Consider the following 15670-nt stretch of genomic DNA (forward strand, 5'->3'; position numbering starts at 1 on the left):
TCCAATGTTTGTGGGCACTCAGGGCACGGAATTCTGTCTTGTAAGCTCTGAAACAAATTCTTATATTGCCACCTGGGCAAAACAGTCAATCGTCTTGCGACACCAAACAAATCGCAAATCAAAATTTATTCACGGGAATCTAAAATTCCCGGGTCGCGGCACCAAAAAAGAAACTCTATCTAGTTCTTTGACGCGAGACGTTTAATGGGTTTATCCAGGGTAAACCTTACTGTAAGACTGTGTTGCGGTTAAATAATCAATACGGGAATTTCTTTCCCGGGTCGCGGCACAAAAAGAGACTATGTTTCTTGGTCGCGAGCCGGTTCCTCACTTTACATCAAAAAGGGTAAAATTCCACTACAAGACCGGGTCAAGGTATAAAAATCACGGGAATCAAAGATTCCCGGGTCGCGGCACCAAAAAGAGACTCTATGTTCCGTCCACCAGCCAGGGGTGAAAGGTCCTGACTTATTGAATTCCCGTGGTGAACGGAAACATGGAACTCCTGACCCAAGCACTAGGTAAAAATACCTTGATAGCTCTTGAAGATGGACAGCCACTAGTACAAAGGCTTAAATTTCTTAGACCTATCTTAAGGCCTCCGGTTATAACCCTAATCAGGGCATACGAGCAATAGTTCAAGCTTCCTTTATCAGGGCCTCAAACAATCATTAAACGACTAAGGATACAAATCGCTAGCTACCTCTACTCCCCATTGGTCCCAGATCAATCTCGGTTGTCTGGCATACCTGGCCAATCTTCAAGGCTAATATTCCTGCAAAATGTGGTCACTATCCTAGTCTAAACGCGTCTATCAAAGTCGACCTCTACTCTAGAGTCTAACTACTGATTTCTGCTACATGAGTGATGAACTTTAGATACAGTTGTTGCATTACAAATCACTTGCTACCTCTACTCCCTACGATGCCAGCACGATCTCGGTCGTCTGAGAAATCTAGGCTACTCTTCAAGGCAAACCGTACAGTTCAATCTACTTTATTCATCACAAACACACCGCCTATCAGCTGTCTTGCTCTGGTAAGAAAAGTGGGGGAAGTGTCGGGCCAATGGAAAAGGGGACATACTCATATGAAATCAATGGGTTAATAATTACTGCTCGATGTCTGGTGAGATGGTCCAACGGAGATGCTCGGATGACGTCCACTCGACGGGATTGAAGGTCCACTAACAAAGTGACGAAGTGCTGTACTCAGACTCGGCACTTCCCAGGTCCTCTTGCTCTTCTGCACGGCTTCCTGGGTTTCCTACTCCCAATATGATGACGATCTCTGTCCTTCAAAACAGTTCCCACTTCTTGGCACCCACAACAATGACAACGTCCCAGCACTTAGCAATGGCGGGTGCTTCCTCCTTGGAGAGGTTCAAAATCTGACTTCTCTCCTCGAGCTCCAAATCGAAACTTCTGTCCTCCTCGAGCGCAAGAATGTCACTGACGTTGATTTTACTTTCTCTTGCAATGTTGGCTTACGCCTCTTCCACATGGAGGCTAAACGGGTTGTTCCAGGGCCTTGGTGGACGGCGACGGTTTCTTGGGTAAAACCGTTGCGCCTGTATGACATCTGACCGCAACAGGGATTTTCACATACCAATGTCCAGGGTTGACCTCCTTTCGTCAGGCTAGCCACATTGGCCATCAAGGGGTTTCCCGGATTGCCGACAATGGATTATGTCTGTCTTTTCTGTAGGGTGTGGCACGTGGGCAACATCTGACCAACACTGGGTCTTACCGACATTTTGGTGACATCGATTATTGGGGATGAGATTTGCTTATTCAGATTCTCTTCCCCCTTCTCAAAATGATCACGAGAATGTCGTTCGATGACCGAGAATTTCCTGTTTTCTCCTCCCTTCAACATGTATCCGTCATTCTTCACCCATGGTTGTAGCTGGGCTGACCAGCCCTCTGGGTACTGGAGCTTTTCCTTGGTCATAGGATGATCAAGGGCTGAAGGAGCTACTTGTGATGGATCACGACGTCTTCACGAGCATTAGGCTGGCATTTGGTCGACATCTGACCGACAAACGGACTACATGATGGGCAATCCAACAACTTAATCATTTTCCAAGATCATAATACCCATTTTCTTAACATTTTGATAAACACCGTTCCGTGAACAATCATTCATCTTGTACATCACTTATCCATATCATATTAAGATGATGTACGCGATTGTGGACGGAACATCAGCCAACATATGACCGCACAGATTGAAATTGGCAAAATGAAGGACCTTTTTGGAACGCGAAACATTCTCATCATGATAGTGCCCATCGGCTTTTTTTTCAAATTTAATTCCTCAGTTTTCCCTATGTGCATTATACTAATCATCTTAGAAGTGATGAGCCAGTCACTCTTGTCTTTTTTTGGTGTACAGATCTGCTGACGCCAAGTGCATATTTCTCTGGCCTGAGGTCGGGCCCGGTCGGGCCAAATGCCAATTCTCATTATATATGATCTGTGGGTGGACAGACTGGAATTCGGAAAGATCCCAATAGTGTTTCTCAACCTAGTCTCACTGTTTTTTTTTCTTGTCTCTTTTGTTGCCATTTACGCTACGGAGAAATTTGAGATTGAATCCAGTTTCAGGATGGAAGATAGACTCCTAGTTTGCTCAGAATGAAAACTTCATCGCTTTTCCATGCCGAAATCAGTTTCAATCCTGAAACAAACCGATTTGTTTTTGGGCATCAATCTTCACGCCTCACTTCGCCAGCTGAAGGCCTAAATGGTGGACGTGCGCTTTTCCACTCCTTTAAAATTCAATTGAAATTGAATGAAAAGCAATAGTTTTGACCTGTGACACCAGTGAGTGATGGCACGCCCACTATCAGTAGCCCTGACCTGCCTGATCAACTCAGTCCCATGGATGGACCCCTCTTTTCAATCCTTCCTCTTCCCACCCATGTCATGGATGCCCAAGGCCGTGGAGGGCTTTACCCTCATTGGTGTCCTCTATCAGTCACTCACGCACAATGATCACCTTGTCTCCTCAGACCTCACAATCATCCTGCATAAAGGAAGAATCCTGGAGAAAGACATCATAGGTGGTGACTTCAACATCCGATCTGACTTGAGTGAATCCACCGAGATCGCCCAGATCCTGTGTGCCAATCATTGGGAATCAATCATTCTGAGCTTCGACCCGGGAGTCCCAACACGCTCCTACTCCCTGCCCTGCGAGCCTTTATACTTGACCACTTCTTCACATCAGAAAATATTCCGTCTCCGGCCAGTTCCATCCATCTACGGGCTTTTTTATCCCCCTCCGATTTCGTTCACCTTCGAGATACCCAGAAATTTCCGTCATCTTAGATGTCTTACCGGGTCTTACCTCGGTCGGAGTTGGGTGCGTGGACGTTATTCAATTTGAAAATCCTGTGACTGAAATGGCCCATGGGGGCTCATACTGCGTAACGTCCGATCCTTGACTCCGAGGTAAGAACGGTTAAAAAGCAGGCCTCTGGGCATGACTCGAAATGGGAGTTACGTGGTCAATTAACAAAAATTTGCGGCAAAATTTAAGGCATCTGGAATTCTCCATCAACACCGGGAATATAAACCACCAAGCTCCATTTAACCAAGATATGTCGCCAGCATTTAAATCGCCGCCCTTTTCAGAAGAGAGGAGGGTCCAAGCTCATACATCGTACCATCGAGATCTGAGGAGTGAAACACTCCAAAAGAGCCCAAAGCCTCTGAGGAGCGCGGAGTCATACCACTACTATTGATTGGAAGTCCAGAACTTTGATGCCTTTATCGGTATCGTCCGGTATCGTCCCAGAGGCAGTCGTTTTTCATCATCACGAGAAATTGTATTGCAGAAGGTTACAGGGATGTCCAGAAAACTACCATCCCCTTTTGCAGCTCTAGGCGGAACCCGAGATGGGCGTGGCCTTTAAGAAGGTGAAGAGCAAAGCTACTTCAACAGATGGGATGTCGCCTTTCTAGCTTTCATTTGTCTGGACCCAAGTCTAGCTCTCCAAGAAACGTGCCAAAAACACATCAGCACCTCCCTCCATTCCTTTTTTGTCCCACCAAAATGGATAATCGATCGAAGTCATCTTCATTCACAATAAGGGTCCATACGACCATCTCGCTTCAGAATCTCGTCCTTGAAGATGTCCATTATCATCACAGCTGTCCATTCTCCAGATTCTTACTGTACGCATGTCTGTATGCAGTAATTCATTCAGTTTTATATATTTTAAGCAATAAAAGACTTTAAGTTACAATGAGTATTTTTAATTAATCCCAGTTGTTTGGTTTGGTTTGGAAGAACATTTCAAATGACCTATGATTTGGATAGATACCTTTATTGGATTTATAGCATACAATGAGAACATAATTGGTCGTACAAATGGATGGTGATAACATAGATATAACCTCTGCGATTGGGCTCTTAAATCTTATTTGAAAATACGGGCATGGATGGTATGATGTGTCTAAGGCTGAGGTCGAGGAGTAGGTGGATTTAAATGAAGGCCCGGATTAACAACAAGTCCATTGCCTCCGATCAACAATTCTCTTCTCTCGAAGTGTCTTGGGCGAAAAGAATGCTTAGGAAGACAGGCCACTGCTTCGATCGGAAGTACTTGATAATCCAGCACCTCTCCATTCTGGGAATTTGAGAGCTTGCATCAATTGCCAACATAACACGAGGGAGGATCAATCCGGACACTATGACCACTAATCAAGGTGTCCAAGCAAAGTCAATCTTCAATAACATGGTTTTGGAGAGAGCTGTGCTCACTTGTAAAGTGGCCTTGATGAAACCAGGGCGTTTTCCAAACTCAAATCATTGATATCATAGTGTTTGTCACTACTTTCCCTTTGCGGTTGCCAATGGACATTGGACAACGAGATCTACTAATTAGTTAATTCTAACTCCTTAACAAACATAGATACCGAAAATGTGAATAGAGTGCTTGAACAAAGGACATAGATCTAATACTTGATTGAGAAGATTTGCTGTTTTCGGCAACAAGATTGAATCGACTTTAGTGTAAATGGATGATTAAGATGGATCTTCACGATTCAATCCCAAGATGCAATCCTGGGATTCAATCTAGGAGATTCAAACCTGGACTTCCATCCTAGTGTAAAGGTACCCTAACGCGTTACCTGTAGCGTTACTGAAAGAGTAACATGTGACAAGTACCGCCGTTACAAAAGCCCTGTAAATAAGATATATAACTCATTCACTCATTTTGGAGTGCTGGGGATCCCTTTCACAGTAGCGGTAAGGAAGTGAACAAAAACACTACTGGACGATCTAGAATCCCGACCCAAATCTTAAATAAAAGCTTTACAAAAGTTCGAAATCTTTCTAGCCTAACCTTTAGGCACCTTCGAGAGTGCACGAGGCCCTACAATGCTGAATGGCTTCAAGCATAGTGAGTTAGTCCAATGGTAAGAATGCTAAATCATTAATATGAATGGGGTCTTCTACAACGGAAACGACAACAATTCGAGCAAACGAACTCTATTTTGTTACGGGTATTCCTTACGGAAAGGGCTAGCGAGGTGTTTGAAGGCTTCAACTCGACAAAAGAGACCAACGTTTGAGGGATGCTGTGGCAGTTTTGAGACCATAAACATCGCTTAATTCAAGCGAGCAAATGCTCGCATTAAAGCCAATGATGTGAGTGAGATGACCTATTCCAGCAAGCAATAAACCACACGCACATTCTGCCAAATGGGTTTGATTGATGGGAGTTAGAGGCAACACAAAGCTGTGCTCGTCAAAGCAAAGTTTTTCCCAGTTAACAACGACCGCCACAGCCAGAAGAACAATCCGTTCGTTCCTTACAAGCATTGATCGATTGAAAGACGAGGTATCTAGAGAGGCTTATCATACGATCAAACACCGTACTAAGTACTGTTCACTGCAGTTTGATCATAAAGTTTTTGCCCCCTTGATGACACTTCAATACTTGAAGCATACTTCAAGCGATCACTTTAATTCATAAGTTATATACTAGTCTTGTCCTTTTGTTTCACAATCTATCTAAACTAAGTCAACCGTAGCAATACTTTGAGAGCTAGTACTTTTGGTACCTGATGATGGGTGAACATTTTCTTTAACGTATTGCTACGGTTGACAACGTATCTAGGGTTAAAAAGTTGTTCTTAAACGCTCTCAATGTCCGAGCATGTCTGTGGGATATTGGCAAGGTGTTCCATACAAGGGCACAACGCACAAAACATGAATGGTACCGTATTCGAGATTTGACCAATGGTTCCAAAAGAGGCTTATTTTTTAGTTTCCGGGTCATCATCCGATCTGTTTCTTCATGAACGAAGAACGGCGGTGCATCCCCAAGAGGTGAAATCTTTATTCGCATCAAGCACACCTTGAACGTAAAAGTCAAGTCCAAGACAACACGTCTCTCCTCTAACGTTTGAAGAGAGAGCAAAGATAGCCTTTCTGGATAAGAAATGTGCCATACGTTTTTCACCATCTTGGTGGCTCTTCTTTGCACCTTTTCTATATGAAGAATATCCCCTCTGTTAGGAGGGTTCCATACTTGGGAAGAGAACTCGAGAAGGAGTCGTACCTAAATTTTGAACAAATTAATGAACGTATCAGGGTCCCTCGACAAGAAATACCTCTTTATCATACCCATAACTTTGTTGGCTTTTGATGTGATACCAATACAATGGCTCCTAAAGTTGAGACTTTCGTTGAACGTGACCCCTAGGTCGACATGACACGGTTGTCTGCGAAGAGAATTTCCCGTAATCTTGTAGTCAAAAATCGAATCGAGAGCTTTTTGACCAACACCCAAAACCATGCATTTCGAGACATTAAAATGCATTTGGATTCGATTAGCCTATTCACTAACGACATTCAAATTGGCCTGTAGATTGACACGATCCAATGGACCCTTGATTTGGCGGAAGATTTTCACGTCGTCAGCAAATTTTATTGAGACCCATGTACGGTAGAGATGTTAGGTCGTTGATGAAGATGAGGAATAAGAGAGGGCCAAGGACACTGCCTTGGGGCACACCAGAAGTCATTGCCTTCCATTCCGATGAATGGCCGTTCAACACAACCCTCTGGCATCTATCTATGAGCCATGCTCGGATCCATCTTAAAACCTCCCACCAATTCCCGTCCCTTTGAGTTTTTTGGTTAGAAGGGAGTGGTCAACTTTGTCGAAGGCTTTGGCGAAGTCCATAAACACAAAATCCACTGGCCACTTGTTTTCAAGCGAATGAGCCAAGAAATCATGAAAAATTATACCACTTGTAGTGCAGGAAAAACCGGATCGAAACCATGTTGATCGGAAGTTATAACCTTTTGATCGTCGAGAAACTTAGTCATGTTGTCTTTAAGGATACCTTCCATGATCTTGCACGATCATTGCTTAGGCTAATCTTCGGAAACCTTATTCTGACATATATACCGACTCTTATTTTATTGGCACTTGCAAACAAAACCATCTGCCACCGCCAGTGGTACAAATTTGGCGTTGCAAACGTGTTTCTCAAATCGCACCGTGAAAGAATGGTCAGTCTCTCAAAAACGTGTTTAAGACTCAATTTTTGAGGGTACAAACAAACAAACATGCTTGCCAGAATAGACATTTTCAACTAATTTCCAATTCCAATTTCCAAGGCTATCACCATCTACCGTTCAAAGGGCTGGTTTCTTGAAAAATGGCTCGTTCAAAACTACAAATTTGACATTCAATTCCATTCAGTGTGATCAAGGAATGGTTAATCTAACACATTCTTCACTTGTTTAAGCATTAGGCCTTTGCCATTGATGCATTTAACAAATTAAGGATTTTTTTCATGGATTAATGTACTAAATCAGACATATGGGTCTTTACGGGGAGATAGTGTGAAGACAAAAATGGAAAGCAGGCTCCCACCATTCTTTTTTAGCTTCCCCTGCGTTTCTTGCCTCTTTCAATTTGTCCCGTCAAATTCTGTAACTCAGAGCTTGACTCGTAGATGGCGAGACAACAGCCCATCTGAGAAGCACCTATGCGCCCAGATTGTCGTGATTTATTTTCCTCTTGAACTTATCACCCTTCAGGATTTTTGAGCCTAAATGTCCTCATATTTGACAGAAAGCACGTTGACCCGAAAGACTAAATGAAGAGGTTCTCTTGGGATGGTGCAAGGCCTTTGCAACTACAATGTATGTGGTTCACTAATTACCTGTTGGATTCATGATTTGTTCCTTGTTTCCACATGGTTACGACACAATATTAGGGATAGTGTAAGTAAGGTTATAAAAAGACGAAAATGCCTTAAATATGCACCAGGAGAGTATAAATAACCATGTTTTTTGTGTACTCCCCTACGGCTGCTGGGATTGGAGTTGCAGCAGTTCAAGACCCTTGAATATAAGGTTGATCAGGACTTTTAGTCAAAAACTTGACCAGGTCTGACTTAAATCCTGCTACTACATCAACGCCTACATACGCCCTATGAATATTTGAAGGCGGCAAACCGAACAATGAAGGAGCCCGAAAAAGAAGAGAAGTGGACTTCAATGATCGAACGAGCCTGGATTCTCGAGGACTTGAAGGTGCTCTCAAAACGCACGTTAAGCCTCTACGGTCACTAAAATTGACCCTAATTCCTGGGTTGGGACAAAGCTCATGAATGCTTTTGAAAACGTACAATATCAGATACCATTCGTACCTTCTCTGAGTATTGTACAATCCCAACCTTTCTAACCTCTCCCAATACGAGAGCTCTCGTATATCTTCAATGTTCATAGTAAAACATTTTTTGACCTGCTCGAGCTTGTGCAAACATGCTGGACTCATTGGAGCCCAAATGGGAGAGGCATATTCAAGATGCGGCTGAACAATCGACTTGCATAGAGTTAACATTGTGATACTACCTCTGGACTAACACGTGCAAGGACGAGGTAAGGACATTGAGCAGGTCTCATCCATGAAGGATTTAGGTGTAGTCCTCCAAGATAATGGAAAGTTCGATGAGCATATCCAGTTGAAAGTTAGTAAGGCTTTTCAAACATGTGGTTGGATAAATTGCACGTGTAAGTCCAGAGGTAGTATCACAATGTTAACTCTATGCAAGTCGATTGTTCAGCCGCATCTTGAATATGCCTCTCCCATTTGGGCTCCAATGAGTCCAGCATGTTTGCACAAGCTCGAGCAGGTCAAAAAATGTTTTACTATGAACATTGAAGATATGCGAGAGCTCTCGTATTGGGAGAGGTTAGAAAGGTTGGGATTGTACAGTACTCAGAGAAGGTACGAATGGTATCTGATATTGTACGTTTTCAAAAGCATTCATGAGCTTTGTCCCAACCCAGGATTTAGGGTCAATTGTAGTGACCGTAGAGGCTTAACGTGCGTTTTGAGAGCACCTTCAAGTCCTCGAGAATCCAGGCTCGTTCGATCATTGAAGTCCACTTCTCTTCTTTTTCGGGCTCCTTCATTGTTCGGTTTGCCGCCTTCAAATATTCATAGGGCGTATGTAGGCGTTGATGTAGTAGCAGGATTTAAGTCAGACTTGGTCAAGTTTTTGTATGAAAGTCAAAAAAGAGTTTGTTTTCATGCATGGGTAGAATTATTATTTTCATATCATTTGAAGTTATTATGTGTAGAATAGAAAGCACGTCTTTACATCTTGAAACTAGAGAATTAATTCAACCTAGGACATTCGCTACAGTCAACACGGACAAGTTGACACTGGGGATTGTCATTCGGACGGCAGCATTCATGGCAACGTTTGGTGCAAGGGCATTGTTGGTTACATTCCACTCTCTAAAAATCCAAAGAAGAAGTTAATTCACTGCAAACCAAACATTTAAACTCTGCCATTGACATACCACTCCTCTTTGTCCGGCTACGCAAGAGTTGCTGTAAGTCTCCCCATCGGCTCCACAAACGGGCGAAAAGATGGCTGGACAAAACTCTGGCTTGGCACAGGGACATCTACCCTCGCATTGAATATCCTGGAAAGAGGAATCGACAAATTAATTGGCCATCTCATTAGTCAGCATTACCAACTTGGGCATTGAAGATGAAACGAAGAAGGTGTGAAATGGGTGCCTAAAATCTGCAGTCAACGTGGTATCAGAAAACACACAGTATAGAGAACCAAATCAGGAGTCAAAAGTGTACAAATTACATCATACTTTGAAATCAAGAATGAATAGACAGATAGAAACTGCACTGAAAAAGACAAAACCAAACCTCGTTGGCGCAACCCACCAAACGGCAATTACTGAAAGTTTCTCAACTCACACCGATTGGAAATTGGAAAAAGTGGGTAAATGCAATGGTTCGAATGTTCATCCCGGGACAATCAAGTGCCGTAGTATTGAACCCAACGGCGGTATTGATATTAGCAATACGACGACAGTGTTGGTGAAGAGAATACCTAATTCACCCACCTCGTTAGCACATCTGGCCAGACACCGATTGTCATAGTCATTCCCATTCACCCCACACACCGGTTCAAAGTTGAAGGGACAGAAACATTGGCCTCCGGACTTCTGGCAAGGACAAGAGCCGTCGCATTCAACCCTCTTGAGGAACAATGGAACCATGATTTATTCTTTGAAGGCTCTTAAACGAGTTGCCAACTTACATCTCCTTGGCAGCGAGCTCGACATTTGTTCTCGTGAGTCTGGCCAGAGACTCCGCATACTGGACTGAATATTTCGGGGCACTGGCAAGAATCCATACGACAAGGACAGTTTCCTTCACAAGCAACCCCCTACATTGGGCAAGAGAGACAGTGGCCGTGCAAACCATAACAGTGTGTTTTAAAGAGGCACCAAACCAAATGACGTTATTGTAACTCAACTAGGATCATTCATGGGTTTGTAAAAAGACTTACCACATTGTGACACTTTGCTAGACAGGGGTTAAGATAATTTCGACCGTCAGTCCCGCACACGGGGTCCTTAACTCTGATGCACGAGCACGCGGCCAAGTTATTCTTTTGGGCCTCACTGGGATGATAGATAATGACCACAAAGGCCAAGAACGAAACCAACAGCTTCATAATACTTTGAAGAACGCTCGATTTGGCTCCAGATATGTGTGTATGTAGTTATGTCTTGGACAACTGTTTTCGAGATACTACACTGGAAATTGGCACTTCTGAAATATTTATAAGCTTACCACTATGAGCAAAAGGAATTCACTGATCAAACAACAGGGTTCGAGTATTTACTGTTTCCAAACTCGTTTCTTTGGTTTTCACGACTCAATCAGTGCCTGAAAGAGAGTGTTTATTTCCACAACGTTGGTAATTTGTACCTGCTGAAACGTTTCAAGCATGACGCCGAATTACCAAGTTCTGGACAACTCTACGAAATTCGCTTTATCCCATTTTTGCTGGAGAATTCCTCATTGCTCATGTTTCTTATCGACGAAGGTTATTCCCCTGTGTGTCCCCTGTGTCCTGTGTGTGCTCTTTCTCGTCAGTCGTCACTAAATAGGCGGAAAAAGCTAACTAAAGTTTAAGCAACTTGGGGCCAGTTTTTTAAACGCTTGTACCTCCGAGTTAAGGAGTGGACGTTAACCGGTATTGAAGTGCACTCGTAACGTCCGAGCCTTAACTCGAAGGTACGAGCGTTTAAAAAAACTTGCCTTTGGTTCGGCTTTTCGTAGTAAACTGTCTAAGATAGACAAGCAGACAGCAGTGACAGCCTCTGTGTCAAATACAAAAAAGAACCAGCAATCGATATTTCTCCCTCAAGTAAAATCGATCAATGTTAGAAATGTACAAAACTCATATATTTCACTATTCAAGCGTGCTGGAATCAAGGACACTGACAATTTACCATTCTTCTTCATGTAAGATGCATAGATACAATATTCTTGCTTTCTTCACATTTAAGAAGACGACCTCATCATTTTTTTATTCAAAATCATACCACAAGCAAACAAGACAGTAAGGAAGCTGTAATGTTCATTTAAAAAACTTCAGGTACCATAATATATTGGAGAAGTCATCGATAAGATTTGTATTGAAATTAGGTGTTGGGGCATCCATTGCAAGCAACCCTGACCAATTTACATTTGGGACTATTATTGATGCAACAAAAGGGGCAGCCATTGGTACACGGGCATTTGCCCTCGCAAAGGATTTCCTGCAAAGTAGATAATGGACATTCATGTCAAGATGAATCAACCATACTCACAGTCGAAGTATGTGTTTGTATTTATTTACCTCCCCAGATCGCTCGGCTTCACATTCATTATCGAAAGTGTTGTCATTTTCAGTGCAAACAGGTTTGAGAAGCTTAGGACAAGGTTGTGGCTCTTCAATTGGACCTGGAAAGTCAATTACAGGATCCTCTGCGCAGGGGCATTTGCCTTCACATTGGACAGTCTAAAGTAGATGGGATGAAATCAGTTGGGATTGAAACAAGCGAGGGCAAAAATAAATGGCTCTGAAGCAAACCAAATAATGGTCTGCATGGTCATTATTTAAGTGAAATAGCAAAATTAGCATAACTTAAAGTTGGTTCTATCTTTTACTTTAAGCATGGACATCTAAAGAAAGAGATGGACTCCGTTCAGTCACAGATTCCCTTTCTTGGGTGACCCACAAGGGAGAAACGACAATGTAGCAACGCTAATTCAGCCTGTATTATGTCATCAGGCTGGGTTAGTCTTGGCCAGATCGGCTGGGTCAACAGTTTGGCATTAAGTGGTGAAATGGGCTGGAATTTTCGTCCTACTTGCCTTGAAATTGCTCAATCAGGGTTTATCTTTTCAAATGAGGAGGCTAATGATAAGGTTTAATATAAACACTTCATTGAAGGAAAGTTACCATATGTGAAATATTTTGAACTGTATTATTGTGGAAATGCTTGTAATTATTTTCAACTTCATTTCATGGTTAAACCATGTCCATGCCCAATAGCTAAATACCAATAAAAAGTCAAGCTGGCTTTGGCTATCAAATCTGTTTGAACCCTTGTTGCGCTCGGGTCAAGAAGTGGCCATGCATGAATATCTATGATTAAGTGAAACTGTTCTTTCAGTGGTTTCAACACGAGGGTATTTTCCATTGCGTTGTGGTCAAATGTGAATTTCACCCTCAACTGCCCAAAACCAACATGGCGAAATCACCAATATTGTGTCCATAGGGAAATTCTGAAGGCAAAAATCACAATGAAGAATTAAGAAAGAATGAGCAAGTAGTGACACTTCTGGTACTTGTGTGTTCTAAACTCTCATTTAAGTCTAGATGAAAGTGGCAGAAATATGTGCATATCTCTTGGTTTCGACCAAAGTTTCTGTTTGTCAATGCATAGCTAATAGAGTGACGTGATATGAAGCCAAAGCAAAAACATTTGAAAACATTTGGAATTCCTCAAAAATCAGTTCGTTTTGCATATCAGTTCATTTTGAAATTCAGCAAGAGTTATTATACTAATCCCAAAATTTCATATGCTCACTTCTTAAAATGTAATGATGAAGCTGAGTCTTGGGTTTGTGGCGTAATCACCCAAATATCTGATAAGAGATCCTTGTAATAAGTAAAGTCTACACGTATGTCATAGTTAACTATCACCTCTATTAACTGCAGAACAATATTTTCTGCAGGATCACTGTCTCATCCTAGAATAAGAATAAGAATAACTTTTCAGTACTCTCTTTAACACCAGTAAAGTGAATGCCTGAAATCAGAAGTATGAAGAATTGGGCCTCAAATTGCCTTCACCATTGAAACGCATTATGAATTGCACAATACCAAAAAAGAAAATTGTCTTTCAGTAAAAGTTATTAAAGCAGATTTCCCTACCTGTTTGAAGTCCTAGTTGTTTCAAAAGATATACAAATTGGTTTTAACATGCCACTCATACTTTGGGAAGTACGGTACATGGTGGGAATTAAGTTCTTCAATCCAACTCTCAACTCTTATGTATTGAAATTGCAGCTATTCCATTTTCGTATCTTTAAGTTGCTCCCAGACCTCTCAACAAGCCTGGAAGATTTACGTACTTGTTTTTCTTAAAATATATCAGTGTATGTGAAATACAATCTAAGTTACAGATTGTTAATGTTTGTTTAGGAGAATTGCAAAAATGAGCTGAAAGGTCTTTGAAAATCCCTATGATCAAGAATTTTCCAAGGACAAAGTAAACAAATTTTTAAGTAGCATTCCAGATCAACCCTACATTCCAGGCCTAGCTCGGTCTGCCAACTCAAACTTGTTGGTAGACCAAACAACATGCAAAGATTGAAAGGTAATGAATAGACAACTTATAACCTTTCATTTCAGTAGCACTGGGGATTACATTCCTTGTAGCGGTTAGAAAAGCCCGTGAAAAACCAAACAAAAAACCAGAAGGAATCACATGGATGGAGCTCCTTTAAATTGAAAAAATGTTCTTGAACCTCAATTACTTGTAAAAAAAACGTGTACATAATACCTTCCCCGCCCTAACTTTTACATACTTTTTGGATTGGAGGAGTTATAATGCACCTCATGAACTTGCTGACATGGTTTAACATCATGCTGTTTCCAATTCAATTCAACATTAAATGTTTTCTACCGAGGAAGACTTCATGTGGAAACTGAGAAGCTCATTTTCAATTCATTTACAATTTTGTATGACAGAGTTGCTTTGGATCATTTAGATTTGATTGTAATATCCAAGTGGAAGGGTCAAGTTATTTTTGAAAGTTTAATATTGATTTAAGTTAATGTAACTAGAAGCTCGTTTTTGGGTAGAGATGAAAGAAGAGTTTTGCAAATATCATACTATATTAGGTATTATATCTCGCTTTTACAATTGGCAATAAGCATTGAAACCTATATCTTGGGTTTGTCAAGGGAGGGGAGTTTTAAGAACATTACTGGAATTTGCATTATTAGCTTTAAAAAAGATTTAATGATAGAAAATTAGGAACTAAAAATAGGGCAATTGTCTTAATAATTCGTAACCATTGATATTTTTGTATTTTCTATGAAGAAAGAAGCACTAAAAATGATGTCTAGGGTGCTCTTTCTAACAAACAAGAGAGATGAGATCGCCTCTTTCCCCTCTATGGGTCACCTTTTTGCCGTGCGCCATCCAGGTCTTCTAGAAATCCATGCTTTAAGCAACATTTCAAATCAATCAACCCAAATGCTGAACCCCTCAGAATGTATTGATGGTCTATCTAACGCTATGTGTAAAAAAATATTGATGATACAAATCCGCCGTCCAATCTATCCAGCATTTGAAATATTTGAAAAAATGATGGGAGCTATTTCACATCAACTATTGTCCTTGATGAATTTATTACTAGAAATAAGTACGTGGAAGCCAGTCAATTTGAAAGGAAAATGAATTAGAGGGTTTGAAAAAGCTCAACTTCCAAACATTAGTTTGGGATTGTTATCTAAATACAACAATCAACTACGCAACCAGAACTCACCACGTCGTTGCATTCGGCCACACAGGAGTTTGAGTAACTCTGGCCATTTTCACCGCAAACGGGCTGATAGAGAGCGATGCAAGGGCACCCAGATAATTCGGCCTCTGAAACAACGTCCCGATCTTGACCGTGGCAAAGACCGACCAATACACTCACAAAGACCAAGAGATTCTGCATGATGAAGGACGGAATGTGTTAAAGAGTTGATTGATTCTATTTTGATTCTCCACTTTTGCAATGATTGGACCGACCTGTCATT

General features: G+C 41.6%; 2 protein-coding genes across 2 annotated transcripts; both read right to left on the reverse strand.

Moving 5' to 3' along the window:
• Positions 1-9563: 9563 nt before the first annotated feature.
• Positions 9564-11181, reverse strand: LOC131887434 (serine protease inhibitor dipetalogastin-like). The gene is made up of 5 exons (XM_059236041.1): positions 10865-11181; positions 10613-10741; positions 10416-10550; positions 9849-9974; positions 9564-9783 (listed from the first exon to the last, which is right to left on the reverse strand). Exons 1-5 carry the CDS (start codon positions 11030-11032, stop codon positions 9661-9663), a joined length of 681 nt encoding a protein of 226 aa, XP_059092024.1. The 5' UTR covers positions 11033-11181; the 3' UTR covers positions 9564-9660.
• A 566-nt stretch (positions 11182-11747) lies between these two features.
• LOC131887435 (serine protease inhibitor dipetalogastin-like) lies at positions 11748-15670 on the reverse strand. The gene is made up of 3 exons (XM_059236042.1): positions 15412-15670; positions 12206-12367; positions 11748-12125 (listed from the first exon to the last, which is right to left on the reverse strand). The coding sequence occupies exons 1-3, from the start codon at positions 15586-15588 to the stop codon at positions 12009-12011; spliced, it is 456 nt and encodes a 151-aa protein (XP_059092025.1). The 5' UTR covers positions 15589-15670; the 3' UTR covers positions 11748-12008.

This window comes from Tigriopus californicus, chromosome 9 (genome assembly GCF_007210705.1).
Source record: "Tigriopus californicus strain San Diego chromosome 9, Tcal_SD_v2.1, whole genome shotgun sequence".
In the NCBI taxonomy this organism is placed as follows: Eukaryota; Metazoa; Arthropoda; class Copepoda; order Harpacticoida; family Harpacticidae; genus Tigriopus; species Tigriopus californicus.